General features: G+C 36.0%; 1 protein-coding gene across 1 annotated transcript in view; it reads left to right on the forward strand.

The window, feature by feature from the left end:
* CDCA2 (cell division cycle associated 2) overlaps nucleotides 1-18,306 on the forward strand; it is a 44,460-nt gene that overhangs the window by 13,238 nt on the left and 12,916 nt on the right. The window contains exons 4-9 of the mRNA XM_023736759.1: nucleotides 3,717-3,867; nucleotides 5,122-5,330; nucleotides 6,788-6,872; nucleotides 10,037-10,263; nucleotides 12,477-12,561; nucleotides 13,247-13,491. Coding sequence (XP_023592527.1) covers nucleotides 3,717-3,867; nucleotides 5,122-5,330; nucleotides 6,788-6,872; nucleotides 10,037-10,263; nucleotides 12,477-12,561; nucleotides 13,247-13,491 — 1,002 coding nt within the window. The remainder of the gene's footprint in view (nucleotides 1-3,716; nucleotides 3,868-5,121; nucleotides 5,331-6,787; nucleotides 6,873-10,036; nucleotides 10,264-12,476; nucleotides 12,562-13,246; nucleotides 13,492-18,306) is intronic.

The raw sequence follows: 18,306 nt of genomic DNA on the forward strand, positions 1-18,306 counted from the left end.
TCTTTACTGTCTTTTTAATGACCTCTTGCTTTTTTTCATGTGTAATGTCCTTGATGTCATTCCCCTATTCGTCTGGTCTTTGGTCATTAGTGTTCAATGCGTCAAATCTTTTCTTGAGATTATCTCTAAATTCAGGTGGGATATGCTCGAGGTTGTACTTTGGCTCTCGTGGACTTGTTCTAATTTTCTTCAGTTTCAACTTGAACTTTCATACGAGCAGTTGATGGTCTGTTCCACAGTCAGCCCCTGGCCTTGTTCTGACTGACGACATTGAGGTTTTCCATGGTCTCTTTCCACACACGTAGTTGATTTGATTCCTGTGTATTCTATCTGGTGAGTTCCTCGTGTATAGTTGCCTTTTATGTTGCAAATACCTTTTTTTCATATAACTTTACTCTCATTAAAAAAAGGAATTTTTTTAATGAATGTATTTTCTAGATAAGTAAATCATAATTCTTTATTTTAGTTATTCTTAAAATTTTATAAATTATATTTTATATTTTCTAGTTTTATAATATTGACTTATATTCTTAGTATGAGAAATGATATTTTCTGTTTAACTTGAGCAGTTTTTATTAACAAATCAGTGGTTCCTTTGACCTTCTGAGAGGTGCTTCTACTGTAAATACCCTTGATTGCTCTACTGTTTTAACTGGTTCTTCTTATCCTTTTCCTTGCCTTGCTTGACAGTCTTTGAATGCATGAATAAAAAACACTTCTAGATAGTTATGTTTCTAATTTACTGAAGTGTTCTGCAAATAGTACTAGTAGAACATTTTGTTTTTTTACAAAGTGTAAGAACCTATAAACCGGCTGCTGTCAAGTTGATTCTGACTCATGGCAATCGCATATGTACGAAGCAGAACTGCACTTCATAGGGTTTTCATCGCTGTGACCTTTTGGAAGCAGATCACCAGGCCTTTCTTCTAATGTGCCTCTGGATGGGTTCAAACTGCTGATCTTTTGGTTAGTAGCCGAGTACTTGACAATTTACGCTACCCAGGTGCTCCTAAGAACCTATGTGCTTAAATAATTCATTTATTTTCTCTACCTTCCCCCATTTTAGAAAGAAAACACTTAAAAGGAAGAATTGAAGGGAAATGGCTCTCTCTCTTTCCTCCACTGCTCTTATTTTCATGCTTTAATATTACACCAACCACATAGATGATCCACCGAACATCCTCGCTTCTCAGTTCCTTTACTTTTGTAGCTCCAGTTATCTTTTTCTCTACCCTACCTCAGCCGTCTACCATGTGGGCATTTGCTAGTGTATTACGTTTGAAATCTTAATTTCAGCCATCACACTCTTCCTGCATTTCATCCTTCAGTTCACATCAGCAATTCTCTCATCTCATTGAAACCTCCAAACTATTGATCTTACCACATTTTCACTGTCCTTTACTGACTATGTCCTCTCTTATCCCAGTGTAGATTCCATGGTCTAATAGTATAAATTTTTCTTGCAAATACTTTTCTGCAAGTTTTTAAAAATTTAGATAAAGATATTTATTATTCATGCACGTAGTGTGAAGAATCAATTAGTACTGTATGTTTTCAGATTTTCACTCTAGAATGTAGTCCGCCCCCTTTTCCTTCCCCCGCCCCACCTCCCTGGTTTCAGCCCCTGGAAGTTTTTGGAATGTGGAAGGAACGTTGTTGACTGACTGACACAGTTCACAAGGCCCTTTCAAACAAAGCATTAAAAAAGCATTTTAAGTGTTTCTTGTACTTTGTATATGTTTATTGTTCTCTTTCTCCATTAAGGAATAGAGAAAAAACAATTTTGACTAGGGGATCTTATAATTTGGTTTAAGCAGCATTTCAAAGTACTCCAAATTCCTAGGACTTTAAACCTACCCCTACCATATTCATATATGAGTAGAAAAAAACATATTCAGGGTAAATTTTATGAGTTTGGGATAATCCTTTTCTCTGTATCTCATACAAATAAGAGTTGACCATTAGCCTTTTATAAATATCATGTGCCATTATGTCATAAAGGTTTACATCATCAACCATTTGAATGTAAAATGTTCTGTTATTATGTAACAGAGAGTTTGCTTTATGAATGTATGTAATAAGTTTGTGAACAGATCAGCAAACATGGCTTCAAGCTTTTAACTGATTTCCCTCCCTACAATATCTTAACGGGAGGTAATATTTTTACTTTACTTTTGCCTGTTGATGTATTTTTTTATATACATATAAATGGAAAGTAATGGTGATAATTTCTATTTTCACAAGTTAGATTATAGCATTTCAAATAAAAGGAAGTATAAATTCTACCTCAATAAGTTGTTGCTCTGCATAATTTACTTTTTGAAGAGGAATCATATAGTCTTTAGCATTTCAGTATCCATTGGGCAGAGCATTTTATTTGTCATTATACACATTAAAAGGAAACCCTGGTGGCATAGTGGTTAAGAGCTGTGGCTGCTAACCAAGAGGTGGGCATTTTGAATCCACCAGCAGCTCATTGGAAACCCTATGGGGCAGTTCTACTCTGTCCTATAGGGTCGCTATGAGTTGGAATCGACTCGATGGCAATGGGTTTGGTTTTTTGGTTTACATGTTAAAATTCTCAGAAGCTTCACATAAGTAGAAATGTGTTCAAGGTCTAAATAATAAAGGAGAAAAAAACTGGATAGGGAACTTAATCAGTAATTATTTTATAGGCAAACACAACTCTTAAATTTTATATTATTTGCATTTATCTGGCACTTCCTATCTTTGGTAGTATAAATTTTCTCAATCTATCTTTCCTGAGAGTTCCTGTGCTTAGACCACCTAATTACTTCACTTTGTATTTTAAGTGAATGACTGACTGACTTTCAGCCCTAAGGAAGTAAGGGTTCCCCATGTCCCATGAAATCAGGAAAATTTAGCAGGGGAGAGCCAAAGGAGAAAGGGTAATGTGAGAGTGGACATCTGAGCTACTGTGAAACTTCTGTCTTTTGTTCTGGCCTCCTGGGAAAGAGGGCTTCTATGGACTGGAGATGAGTCATGTAAGACTAGCTTGGATCAACTAGGTATGCTGAGATTTACAAGCAACAAAGTCATCATGCAAATGATTTTCATTGGATGCTTTTAGTACAACTTTTGGTAAAATTTCAGAGAAGTAGATTCCTCCTGTCCCTTCTTTCTTGCCCCATCTTCAGGATTCAGCGCTCTCCATATAGGCTCTTAGGCTGGCCTCTCCCAAGTGATTTTTGTGCTAAACTTCCTTTCTCTTTCAAATTTGATTTGCTGAGGCTGTCTCTGGTAATTGACACTAAGGTATGAAAGAGAGTCCTTAAAATCCCTCAGAAAGAATCTTTTTAAGGGTTGTTTAACCCCCAAATAATCAGAAATGTGTTTTGGCTAGGTGCCTTTTTAAACCATCTTCCACCTAATTCAGACCTCTCTTAGTATGATCTGTGGAATCATAGTATCAGTATTAACCATTATATAGCTACATGTCTATGTATGTCACTGAGCTGTTCCTCTTTGCTCAGGTTTTGCTAAAAAAACTGAGAGGAGCAGAGGGGAGACTAAGATGATAGCACACTGAAAATGAGTAATTCGAAGGAGGAAAGACTCTCCTACACCAGTTTATTACCTCTGATCTTCAAAAAGCTTTTGTGTATTTAGTTTGAGATTCAGTGATATAAGCCCAGAGTATAGAAACTATGTTTGCTTTGCTTTATAATACACTCTATGTTTCTGTACTTTAACAGGGCAGCCCTGTACTGTATCGAAATGTTAATTCATTAAGAGAGCAAATATCTGCCTTCCAGACAGCTTTTTACTCCATAAAGGAAAATGAGAAAATGGCTGACTGTCCTGAATTCTCAAAGGCAGAGAGAGAGTTCGAGACCACAGACTTCAGTGAGTAGAAAGAATTCAGTCAATTTTGACTTCAGTATTTATGTAGACAAACTCATAAGATATAAAAGAGATTTAGTTCCACAATGTCAGATTGTGAGGTTGCAGAGCAGAGCTTGCAAATTAGTTCTGCAATTTAATTTTAAATGGAGCCTAATATTTAAAACTTCGGATGTTTCACACAAAAATATGGATTTCTGGTTTCTCTTGGGGAAAAAAAACTGGTGTCTGGCATTCCCATGTGGTCACAATTAAGGTTCGAATTTTCAAATGTCAGAGCTGATTACCTTATTTCACATTTAGAATAGGGCATGTGGCAAATTTAAATTTACAACCCTTGATTTTTAGAAGATTATTTTTACATTGTCAAGCATTTATATGAAAACCAAATACCCAACCCTGATATTATAAATCATATATCCAATCTGCTTTTTAATCCTGTGCCACATTTTTTTATAACCCTTAGATTGTAACTTTTTAAAAAATTTATAGCCACTTTTGACATTTGAATCACAAAGCATTTTAAACATTAGAATTAAACAAAATCTTGGTATTGCTGTAATCATCATAACCATTCTTCTGGTTCTTTACACTCTAAAGATTCCAAAGAGACGATGTAAGATTCCAAATGATTTTGTTTTGACTTCTTGACTCCATCTTCAAATATACTTTTCAAACCTGCATGTATGCAGTGCATTGTTAGTCAAGACAAATCAGATTCACCACCTCTAGAGGACATTACCCATTCAGATGTACTCGTTTATATTTGTAGTTAGTAATGTACCTGTTTTTCACTTTTTACGTGGATTTTAAAGTATTTTATTGACATCGTTGTAATTCTGTAGAGAATTAATTTCTGTTTTTATATAGGAAGAACTAAGGCACATTCAAAGTCATACACAAAGCAGAACGAGTATGAGAGCATAACCACATCCTTTAAAATGTTTAAAATAGAAGAGTTCAATATAAATTTAAAAATACAAAGATAAATACAAGAAGTGCAAATGTATTTTAGTATATTTTGCACTTTTAAGGTCTGAAAAACTTAATTCTAATATTTACATTTAAGTAATTCACGTTGTCTTGGTTTTCAGTGAGATTTTATTTTTGAATACAGAAATTACTAGATTTTTCTTTTCATTTATAAAGTGTTTAGATGCAAGCCTAAATTTTACTGAAATTATGATGTACAAAATTTCAAAGTGATATTGTAAAATAAAACATTTATGCCCGTACTGTTTTGTTTTGTGTATGTAGTCAAAAAAGAAGGTGTTAGCGAGTGGCAGCGGTCTGGATTCTCTGCGAAGTTACCGTCCAAACGTCGGAGAATAGCCTATCAGAGCGACTTCAATGGAGATCTGACTGATGCTGAAAAAAAAGGAATCAATCTCCAGTTACTCAATACTGATACTCCTGGTACAGACAGAACATGCGCTGTTGAAACCTCACCTGCAAATCTTTCTGAGGTAATTCACTTAAAACAGAGGAAAATGGAGCTTTGGTTTTTTTGCTTTGGCAGCTTTAAGATTGCCGAGGCCCCTTTTCAATTATAGTACATTGTACTGCCATACTGTATATAGGTGGTTTAAGTTACATACATGTTGGTGTGTAGTTTTCCTATATAGAAATGTTGTTGGTTGGTTTATTGGTTATTAGACACAGTTTTTATGTGTTATTAAAATATTAAGCTTTTGTGGTGTTTTGTATGCTAGGTTTGTTGTAGATGCTGATGGTACAACAGTAAATAAGTCACAGTTTTGCTGTTGAAGAGCTTTTCGTCTATTGGGGAGGCAGACATACAAGCACAATATTTAAACATAATTGGTAAATAAGGAGACAATATATGGCATGCACTTCTCAGATCTGGGGATCTTGCCTCATAACCGCTTTAATACTGGCTAGGAAGCAGGGTGCCATTTAGCAGTTCCTCCTTTGCTCGCTTACTTCTTTCGAGTGGCTTTAGGGATTTTTTTTTGCTTAGAACTGCCTAAAACCTGTCAGGTTATCAAAGATGATAACCAATATGAATTGAATTTTACAAAGTTTGGAGGAGACTAATATATTTTGGAGATCCTGGGCCTTCACTAAAATATAAATGGGGAGCTAGTTCTCCATGACTGACTTTTCCTGCTTCATTCTCTTGGTTCTGGTTTAATAGAATAGCTTCCCATTTCTCCAGTAGTGAGAGAAGGCACATAATGCTATTAAAAGTTGGAACTTCTTTTCCTGTACTTTCTGTGTTACAAAGATCCAACATGTCTTATTGACTTTATCTGGGCTGGCATAATAAATGTTTCATAATCATTAAAGATTCTTTGGAGTCGGTTAGATTTCATTTGTATCTCAGTGGCCTATAATCTGCTCTCTCTGCTTTATTCAGGATAGTATAAAATCATCATCTAATGGAAGCAATAGTAATTGTTTCTTATTGGTACTTTGATTAATTTTTTGGATATAGGCCGTGATTTAGAACTGATTTCCAAATATTAATGTTTCCTATGCTGGCCATTAATTTTTTTCCTATCCTTGCTATTGACATCTTTTGCTGTTTGGTTGGTAATTATATACCACTTTTCTTTATTTTGATGATTTCATCTTTACAGAGTAACAGTTAACACTGTTTTTTAGTAGAAAGACTTGAAGTAGTAAGGCAACAAAAAATGTGTCTTTTAAACTTTAACTGAGGGGCTGAGAATTGTTTTGTGTAGAATGTTTGGGATGCAATTATAATAAATACTCTTGTTAGACTTCTGCATACTTTTATAATGGTTAGCTAGGTAATGAAAGTGATTGACTGATTTAACATCAGATTTTTTTTTCCCCCCAGATAATTGGTGATCCTTACACAAATCTTTTAAATGTATCAATAATACTATAAATAATAAAATTTAAAACAATTTACTCTTTAATTTTTTTCTCCAAGAAATCTTCTGGACCTGGTTTAACACAGTCTGGGTGGTTAGTTGAAGAGTCTATTCTACTTTCAGATCTCGCAGAGACTTCAAGTGGTAAGTAGTACATGTCCCAGTTCACCCATCAAAACATTCATTCAGTAGATATTTATGGTTGGTGTACCTATATGCTGTGATTTGGGAAAACTAAAATGAGTAACACTGTTTCCTACTTTTTAGGAGCTCATGCTATAGTAGAAATATTTTAAAATTCTTATGTGAGATATAATATTTTTGTTTTTAAATTGCTGTCTTAAGATTTAGTAAAATATTTTCAAGTTAATAGAATCTCTTATAAAGAATAGGATCTATGAACATATTAACAGGTGTATTTTGTTAGAGAAACACTACCCATAATTTTTTGTTTGTTTTCTGGTTTGTAAGTTTGTGAAGAGAGTTCTCAGGGCCTGAGAAAATGAAAGATGTCAGAAGCAAATGTTCTGGTCCTCTCACCACAAAACCCTCCTGCATCTCTGGAAGTGTATTCTCTACCTTTCTTCCTATTGCAGTAGATTCTCAGTGTTCTTATCTAAGAGCAGCCCTTCATTATGGGCTAGTTCCCATCACCTCCTTCCTTTTCAGTTGTCTCCTCACTTTTCTAAATTGTTAACTTTTCCTATTTACATGCTATAATATGCTGTATTATCTACCATCTTAAACTTTCCCTTGACTAAGGGTTTCCTTCCAGCTATAACTCCCATTTCTTTGCTCTCCTCTAAAGCAAAACTCCATTTAAGAGCAGGCTGTACGCTGTCTCCTTGCCTCCTATTCTTTGTTGAACCAGCTCCAAACAGGCCTTGGTAACCAGCACCTCCTCATTGCCATCGCAGTAGTTAGTCTCAGTATATTCCTCTTCTTGATGTCTCAGCAGCCTTATAGACAGAGTTGACTGTGCCCTCGTATTAGAAACATTTTCTTCACTAGGCTTTGGGACATCATTCTCTCCTGTTTTCCCCTATATCACTGACCACTTCTTTGTGTATTTTCCTTGTTCCTTTTCTATCCTGACCTTTAAACATTTAAATGTCCCTGGGTTTGGTGCTTGGACCTTTTTTCTCTCTACATTCATTCCCTAAGTGATTCCGGCGCATTCTTATAACAATTTAGATGCTGTTGACTTCAAAATCGAAGTATCTGTCTTCTGCCTCTTTGCTGAACTCTAGACTTAAATACCCAGCTGCTTTCTTGATCTTCACTTGGATGTTTAATGAACATCTCAAACTTAATGTACTCAAACAGATCTTGGTTTATTTTTCCTTCCCCAACCTGCCCATCACTGTTTTCTTCATCTTAGTAAATGGCACCTCATCGCTTGTGCCAAAAACACTTGGAGTTACCTCGAATCCTCTCCCTTTCAAATTAAACTTCCAATCCCATTAACAAATGCTGCTGGCTCTACCTTCAAAACATATCAAATATCTAACCAGTCCTCACTTCCTACGCTGTTTTCAGTATGGTCCAGGCTTCTGTCATCTCTTGGCCTGGATTGATTTGCGTATCCTCTTCACTGATTTCCCTGCTTCTACCCTTGCCCCACTCCCCTTATAGTCTTCTACATGGTAGCCAGAATGCTGCTTTTAAAATGTAATCCACACTGTGTCACTTCACTTCTCAAAATCCTTCATTGGCTTCCCATCATACTTAGAATAATATCGAGAGTCCATACCATTTCTTCTAGGCCTTACATGATCTAGTCCTTAGCCATCTCCGAGCTTATTTCTTACCTCTCTTCTCCTTGCTGACTCTGTTCCAACCACACTGGCCTTATACCTCTAATATGCCAGGTACCTTCCTGTCTCAGGTCTTTGTACTTGGCTTCTTTCTGCATGTACTGCTCTGCCCTAGATCTGTACAAGTCTTCCTTCACTTCATTCAGATGTTTTCTCAGGAAACTGTCCCTGGCCACCTTATACACTGTGCCCTTATTGCTGTATTATTTTCCTTAATAACAGTGATTACGACTTGCTATATATGTGTGTGTTTGTATGTATATGCATATATATGCTTATATAAGCCCTGGTGGCACAGTGGTTAAGAGTTCAGCTGCTAATCAAAAGATTGGCAGTTTGAATCCACCAGCTGCTCCTTGGAACCCCAATAGGGCAGTTCTACTCTGTCCTATAGGGTTGCTATGAATTGGAATCGACTCAACGGCAACTGGTTTTTTTTTTTTTTTTATGTATTATTTAACTTTTTATTTTGAAGTAATTGTAGATTCCCATGTAGTTGTAAGAAATAATATAGAGAGATCCAGTCAATATAACGTTTACCCAATTTCCTCCGCAGTAGTAACATAGCTACAATATAATATCACAACCAGAAAATTGACATTGATTCAATCCACTGATTTTTTTTTTCCAGATTTCACCATTTTTTACTTACATTAGTTTGTGTATTTAATTCCGTGCAATTTTATCACATATGTAGATTCAGGTTATCACACCATAGTTGAGATATAGAACATTTCCATCAGAAGGACCCCTTGTGCTACTCTTTTATAGCCACAGCTACATCCCTCCTTCTCCACCCTTTCTGTTATTATATTTTATGTTGTCTGTTTGGTGGAGAAAGATGAGGGGCTTTGTATGTTTTGTTCATCATTGAATCTCCAGCGCTTAGAAGGGTGCCTGTCACATAATAAGTGCCAGATACACACTTGTTAAATGAATCACTGTTTCAAAAGACCGTGCTCCCATGTGGGAAAACCTTGTCTTGTATTTGGGCACGTAGAGTATGTTAATTTTTTGGTTTGATATTCTTTCTTGTCACTGTCCCCTCTTCTCTCGCCCCTTCTCACCAGTGCATGCTGAAATGTCTCTGACTCCAGCAATAAAATTGGTCATTATTCAGTGCTTAGCTCAGGTTAGTTTCATGGTATAAGTAATAAGTTTCATTTGAATAGGGGCAGACTAACAGTTTGTAGCTGACTCCTGGATGTCTTCTTGTAATCTCTGACCCAGATTTCCATGGGAGCCCAAAATCCCTTACTTAACGTTTACTCTGAGTAGTCAGAATTGAATTAAAAAATGTGACCAGTGTCACTTCTCTATCTTCTTTTTGTATTTCCAAATGAAATCCTAGGTGGTACTCTCTAAGCAGGATGTATTATGGTTGAATTTCTTAATAGCATGTTGTTATCATTGCAAATACATAATGTTTTAATTTAGAACAGACTGATTTGAAAATCTTTCACCTCTCATGAGTACATGTTTATTTTGAAGGGATCAAGGTTGCTGACTGTGTAGAGGGCAAAGGATCAAGCGATGCTGTTTCACAGAAAAATCGGTTGGAGGACAAACTGACAGAAGCAGCGGGCATAGGCACAGTTCCTGACATCAGGTCGCCGGTAACTTCAGTGAGCAAGAAGGACATTGCTCCCCCTGAGACCTTTGTACTTCGTTCTGTTCTGAAAAAACCCTCAGTTAAGCTGTTTCCAGAAAGCTTACAGGTAGGTATAGAGCTACATTTCCTAAAGCAAATTGAATGAAAATCCGTTTTGCTTCAGAGCAATGCTTCTGAAATGTTATACAATATGTCATACTGATGTAAAAGTAAATGTCTCATCCTCATTTTTTTCTCCCCCTTTTCTCATTTATAAGGCTGAGTTTGTTTCCTTTTTGTTCTTTTCTAACTCAGTATGCTATGGAGTATGCAATATAGTTTATAAAGGGCTTATAATTATTAATATCTTGATCTGTTATCTATTTCCACCCAGAATATTTAGTCTTAGAAATACCTTTTTTCAGACACGCTTCTTTCTCTAAGCTCAATATGACGAAAGGGAAAGTTGATGGAACTAGCTGGCATTTGTTGAGGGCTTTCTATTTGATAGTTCTGGCGTATATTGTGTACATTAGCTCATTTATTCCTAGCAGTGGTCCTCCAAGAAAGTTATTAACCTCATTGTATATAAACTTAGGCTTGTAGGTTGTTAAATGTATCCAGATAGGTCTGATATTAAAATCCATGACAGACTAAAATGCATGAGAGGTTAAGAGTATGAATTCTGGAGTCAAAGTGTCCCTGCTTTCACATTCTGACTCCGAAATTTAGTAGCTGGACAAATTATTTAACCCTTTTGTGCCCCAGCTTCCTTATCCATAAAAGGATAAAGGATAATATTAGTAACAACGTTATAGGGTAATTTGAACAAATGGGAAAACATAAAACTAGCACCAGTGCCTGCCTTACCAAAAGTATAATTTCTTTCTTAAATCTCTAAACATTTTCACATATAACTATTCCTACAAATTTGTTTCAAAAGCGATTATCGTCCATCTACATGGGTAATGAATGTTAGTTGTTATTTTAAATGAGTTAGCTATTTTTCTGATTAAAGAGCTGATTCGGATCTCTAAAACATACAGCACTATTCATTCATAATCTTGTTATGTCCTCACCTCAAAGAGATCATCTTAATGATCCATGTAACTCTTATTGGTTAACAGTATTCCATAGCAAACACCACATAGCAAACATCAAGTCCTGCCACTAGAATCAGTTCACAACCGGTGTCTTTTTACTGAGCTAGCCAAAATTTGTAGGCGTACAAAATTTTAGTTATTTGCCAACTTTCATGGCTGTTTTAATTAAAAATAAAACATGAACTTTGTTTTATAAGCTAGCTTATCTCACAAATACTGGTATGTGCATTTTCCTGGACAAGAAAGTGAACTGACTTGGGAGATACATGACTAAGGAGATTTGTTTGGAGCAAGACTGTTTCTTAGAGAAGGTGCTGTTCTTGCAATGGGTGTGATGGAGAAAATGAATCAAGGGCAAGGTTGGTCAGGGGTTTAGGTTGAGGCTGGACAAGTAGGTGATAGTAAAGAAGTGACTCTGATCCAGCCCACAGCTCTGCTCTCTCCTGCTGTGCTCCAAAGGCCAGGTGTTTGGGCTTGTCCTGACTTTTTCCACAGGATTTACACTCTCTCTTTCTTAGTAATGTGCCAATTCTGTAACTTCCCATTGGAGAAGCACAGAGCGACAAATGCTACCTTCTTTCCTTGTTCCTTCCTGAAGAATATAGGAATGCAACAGGAGGTTTAAATATACTTATAAAAGGTGTGGTTTCCATGTTTCAAAGGCAAAACCACCCATTATACCATTTACCTATTTGGTTTTTTTCTTGTTTTAGTTCAGTTCTTATACCTCAGACCATTGATGTAGTTTGCCTGATCTGGTACCATGTATCGTGCACTGTAATTCTACTTACTCACATTTTCCTTAACTTCATTTGCCAGATCAAAGATGAGGGAAAGAATTCTAACTCACATTTATGAATTTCTGTTCTTTTAATCTAGGTAACCTAGTTTTTGTTTGTGGCTAGTATCATGGTCTTTTAAGCCAGAATAATTATGAAAGTAAAGGTAATTTTTAATACTATAATTCCTGCCCTTGGGGGAGAAAATCAAAGTTGACATTTTTAATAAATACCCAAAAAAACCAAACCCATTCCCCTCGAGTCAATTCCAACTCATAGCAACCCTATAGGACAGAGTAGAGCTGCCCATAGGGTTTCCAAGGAGCAGCCGGTAGATCCGAACTGCGAACCTTTTGGTTAGCATCCTGAGCTCTTAACCACTGCACCACCAGGGCTCCTTTTTAATGAATATGTACGTATATATCCATTGATGCAAATATTGTTAATTATATTGTTAGGAACACTGTGACAACCTCTGTGATGATGGGACTCATCCAAGCTTAATCTCAAATCTTGGAAACTGTTGCAAAGAACAAAAAGCAGGTAAGAAATTCATGTTAATTTTTAAGCCTGAGGATATCATTTTCTCGTTTTTTTTTTTAAAAAAACATATATAAATGGAATTAGCTGCTAATGCCTTGGTGCTTCTGAATTACCTGGGAATGAGGAACATTCGAGAAGGATAGAATCTTTGGAGAATCTCATTTAATCTTCTGACAGTAGTAGTTCTGCCAGTAATAACAGAATTGGTCTATCCATTTCGCCTTAGTAGTGAAACTTGTAAAGGAAATTTATATTTCAATTTTGTAAACTTTTCAAATACTCATGCAAAATTTAGTTTAAAGTCTATTAAAAAATAAAACAGTTGCCACTGAGTAGATTCTAACTAATGGCAATTTCATGTTGTCCATAGGGCCTTCAATGGCTGACTTTTCAGAAGTAGTAGATTACCAGACCTTTCTTCCAAGGTACCTCTGGGTGGACTCAAACCTCCAACCTTTCAGGTTGCAGCTGAGCGCCTGTTTGTGACACAGGGACAATCTATTAAAATCTGTTACCGTACTTTAATTAGAAATATTGCTTATCTTTTCTATTTTTAATTTTCTTTATAAGTATGCATTTTTTATTTTACAAATAGTAGCAGAATATAACCTTATTGTAAGATTCTAGTATATGTCTTTTATTTAGCTTATCTATTTTTTAATGTATTCTCATTTATTATCTATAGAAGATCAAGAAAATCGTAAAGTACCAGCCTTTCTAAATGTGAGGAAGAGGAAGAGAGTTACTTTTGGAGAGGACCTAAGTCCTGAAGTGTTTGATGAATCCTTGCCAGCAAATACTCCATTACGAAAAGGAGAAACACCTGTTCGTAAAAAGGATTTAAGTAGTACCAGCCCTCTGCGACATGAGCACTCGCCAGTTCCTGAGCAGCTATCTCAACCGAATTTTGATGACAAGGGGGAGAATCTTGTAAGTGTGAAAAATGTGGAAAAAACTTATTTATATTTTTATCAGGCCTTGCCTGTTTTGCACGAGCAATAATTATGCTTTGAAATCTTGAAATGGTGTTTCATGGTATAAATTAATGTATTTCTCTATGTGGGTTTTTTTTTTTTTACCCCTCTTTGCAAACAGTAGTGCCATGAATCTTTGTACATAGCATATTTCATGGAACCCAAATGCTATTGATTTTAAGATGTGCCACTGTTTTATGTATCACTAAGAAAAATGCTAAAAATTAAGCTATGACACACCATGAATTGTAAGACGTACTCAGATTTCAGAGATGTTAAATTGTGAAAGAACAGTCATCTTAGAAATGAAAAATATAAATACAAACTCCAGGTTTTTTTCCCCCTAAGATAAATTTTTACAATTGGAATTCATAGATTAAAGAATATGAACATTTTCATACTTTTTGATACATATTGCTGAATTACCATCCAGAAAGTATGTACTGATTTGGACCCACAGCAATATAAGTTATTTTACCATACCTTTGTAAACCATGGGTATTAACAGGAAAATATTTTAATAGATTAATATGAGAAAAGAATGATTGGAAAAATCTCAGTTTATTAGTGAGATTTGAACATTTTATAACATGCTTATAAGCCGTTTGAATTTCTCTTGAGAATTGCCTATAAATATTCCTTTTGGGATATTCATTCTCTCTCTCTCTGGTGTACTTTGAAATAAAATCTTTCAATTTCAGATACGATGTAGTAATAGGAACCTAATTAACACTCCCACTTGAAATAACTTAAACACCAGAGAAAATATATGAGATAGCGGTTCTCAAGACATTGAACATCAGAAAGCACAAGGCAGTAATCCCTGAGAGAGGGGTAACAAATGAGGTGAACCTTACAAACCCCCGACTTAATGTCTGGAGTATTTCCAGGCTGCGGTACGAGGAGGGGAGCCCAGGAAGAGCCCATAATCTCCCTGAGTTGAAGAGATAGAGTTGGTAGTCTAGGAAAGCCATGGAGGCCAGAGCTCACAGGACAGAGGTCCAAAGAGGAGGGCGCTGCATAGAGAGAGCTCTGGAGATCCCACTAGAGGCTTCAGCTGAGTACTGATCAGTGCATGTAATGAATAAACTACCCAAGGCCTAGGAAAGAACTGTCTTAATGGATGAGAGGGAACAATCCCTAGAGCTACCAGCTAGAGTAGGAAAACCTTGCAATTCACAGTACTCAGAAGAGTATTGCTTTACTAAACCAGAAAACCAAACCTGTTGCCGTCAAGTTGATTCCAACTCATAGTGACCCTATAAAACCAAAAAATCAAACCCATTGCCGTCGAGTCAATTCCGACTCATAGTGACCCTATAAGAGAGTGTAGAATTGCCCTATAGGGTTTCCAAGGAGCAGCTGGTGGATTCGAACTGCTGACCTTTTGGTTAGCAGCCGAGCTTTTGACGACTATGCCACCAGGGCTGCCCCACAGGGACTCCAAGGCTGTAATCTTTACAGACACAGATTGCCACATCTTTCTCCTGAGCAGTGGCTGGTAGTTTGAACTGCTGACTTTCAGTTAGCAGCTGAGCGTTTTAATCACTGCCTCGCCAAGATTTCTAATGCCTCACTAGCCAAAAAAATAAAAACCAAACCCATTACCATCAAGTCGATTCTGACTCATAGCAACCCTATAACACAGAACTGCCCCATAAGGTTTCCAAGGAGTATCTGGTGGATTCTAACTGCCGACTTGTTGGTTAGCAGCTGATCTCTTAACCACTGTGCCACCAGGTTAGACCAAAAGCTGCTCTGGTCCTGCCTGACAGGGCTTAAAAGGAGTCCTTGAAAGGATCAAACTATATCCAGATAACTAACTGCATTGCAAGAGCAAGACTCAAAAATATAAGAATACAAAATGATCCAGAATCAAAGTAAAATTCAAAATGTCTGACTGCCATTCAATGAAAAATTAACCAGTTGTGCAAAGAAGGAAAATACATCCCATAATGAGGAGAAAAATTAATCAATAGAGAAAGACCTAGAAATGACACATATGATAGAATTTGCAAATAAAGACATTAAAAAGCTATTATCACTATATTCCATATGTTCAAGAAGGTAGAGGAAGTGTTGAGCTTGTTAATAACATCGAAGATAAAGACCCGAATTGAACTCTATACATGAAAATTACAATCTCTGAAAAGAAAAATAGATTGAATAGGATTAACAGTGGATTAGAAACTGTAAAAGAAAAGATTAGTGAAGATATAACAATAGAAATTCTGAATGAAACACAAAGAAAATAAAATTGAATAAAAATGAGCAGAGTATCCATGAGCTGGGACTTCAGGTGACATAATATGTGTATAATTAGAGTTCCCAAAGGTGAGGAGAAAGAAGGAAGAACAATATACATATATAAACCCATTGCCATCGAGTTGATTCTGACTCATAGTGACCCTATAGGACAGAGTAGAACTGCCCCACAGGGTTTCTGAGGAGCATCTCGTGGATTTGAACTGCTGACCTTTTGGTTAGCAGCTGAACTCTTAACTACTATGCCGCCAGGGGTCTCGTGTGTTTGTGTGTGTGTGTGTGTGTGTGTGTGTGTGTGGCTGAAATTTTTCCAAATTTGATGAAAATTATAAACCTACAGATTTAGACTTCAACAAACTCCAGGCACAGGAAACATGAAGTAAACTACACCAAGACACATCATAATCAAATTTAAAATCAATCATAAAGAGATAATCTTAAAAGCAGCCAAAGAAAAAAGACACAGATGTACAGAAGAACAAATATAAAAATGACAGCATACTTTACATCAAAAACAAGTTAGATGACAGTGCAGCAAGATATTTAAAGTACTGAAAGGAAAAAAATTATTGTCAACCTACAGTTCTAAACGAAGTGAAACTATCTTTAAAAACAAAGGTAAAATAAAGACTTTTTAAGACAAAAACTGAACAAATTCATCACCACTGCATATTTGCACTACAAGAAATGCTAAAGGAAGGAAAAGCATTCCACGTGGAAATGTATATCTATATAAAGGAATGAAGAGCTTTGAAAATGCTAAATATGTGGGTAAATATAACAGACCATTTTTTTTCTTTTTTTAATATTAAAAGATCATTATTAAAAGCAAAAGTAACAACTATGGATTTATAACATGTGGAAGTAAAATATATTGGCATAAAGACTGGGAGGGTGAGGTGAAATTATACTATGGCATGATTCTTGTATTAGACACAATGTGGTGTAAGTCAAAGATATGTATTACAAACCATAAAGCAACCGCTATAAAGCAACAACAACCATGTGTGGGATACAGCTAAAGCAGTGCTTAGAGGCAATTTTAAGAAAATAAATGCTTTATTAAAAAGGAAGAAAGGTCTCAAATCAGTGATCTCAGTTTCCACTTGAAACTAGAAAAAGAAAATCAAATTAAAGCCAAAGTAAGCAGAAGAAAGTAAATAATAAAGATAAATGTAGAAATCAATGAAATAGATAATAGAAAAATGAGAGAAAAATCATCGAAATCAAAAGTTTGTGCTTTGGGGAAAATAAATTAATAAACCTCTAATCAGACTGGTCGGGAAAAAAGAAGACTCAAATTACCAATATCAGGAATGAGAGAGATGATGTAACTGCAATGTTCTAACAGGTATAAAAGGATAATAAGGGAATATTATGAACAACTTTATGTCAGTAAATTCAACATCTTAGGAGCCCTGGTAGCACAGTGGTTAAGAGCTCAGCTGCTAACCAAAAGGTCGGCATTTTAAATCTTCCAGCTGCTCCTTAGAAATCCTGCAGGGCAGTTCTACTCCGTCCTAAAGCATTGCTATGAGTCGGAATTGGTAGTCGGCAATGGGTGGATAAACTGGACACATTCTTTCAGACACAAGCTACCAAAACTCACTCAGGAAGACCTGAATTCAAGATAACCTGGACTGCCCTGTAACAACTAAAGAAATACAATTAAAAACCTTCCCACGATGAAAACTCAATATCCAGATAATTTTACTGATGGATTCTAACAAATATTCAAAGAAGATGTAATGCTAATTCTGCACAAACCCTTCCAAAAGATTGCAGAGATAGGAATAATTCCCAACTCATTTTTGATGTCAGCATTAACCTGATACCAATATCAAACAAAAGCATTACAAGAAAAGAAAACCTGCAGTCCAATGTCTTCATGAACATAGATGTGAAAATTCTTAGCAAAATTTAATATATAAGAAGATAATATATCATGACCAAATGGAATTTATCCCAGGCAGGGATGCAAGGTTGGTTTAACATTTGAAAACCAATCAGTGTGATCCACCATGTTAACAGATTAATGAAGAAAAACTATGTGATCATCTCAGTAGATGTAGACACAGTCCAACATCCATTTCTGATAAAAAGTCTCAGCAAACTGGTGATACAAAGCAGTTTCCTCAACCTGAAAAATTGAATCTATGAAAAATCAATTTAATTTGTTTCAGAGTAGAACTGTGCTCCTTAGGCTTTCATGGCTGTGACCTCTCAGAAGCACATTGCCAGACCTTTCTTCCTAGGCACCTCTGGGTGGGTTTGAGCTGCAACTTTTCAGTTAGTAGCCAAGCGCTCACCATTTTTGCTGCCCAGGGACAATAGCCACCATCATACTGGCATTTATGTGGGAGAGAAGAAGATTTGGTATTTTTGCTTACATTGCTATTTTACCCTGAAGTTCTCTGGAATAATACTGCAATGTTCAAGTGTGCCGATTAATGGATTTTCTTACTTGCTTTATAGAATTCAGGACTTGGAATTTTAAATCAAAAAG

The sequence above is a fragment of the Trichechus manatus genome, unplaced genomic scaffold (genome assembly GCF_000243295.1).
Source record: "Trichechus manatus latirostris isolate Lorelei unplaced genomic scaffold, TriManLat1.0 scaffold00091, whole genome shotgun sequence".
Lineage (NCBI taxonomy): Eukaryota > Metazoa > Chordata > Mammalia > Sirenia > Trichechidae > Trichechus > Trichechus manatus.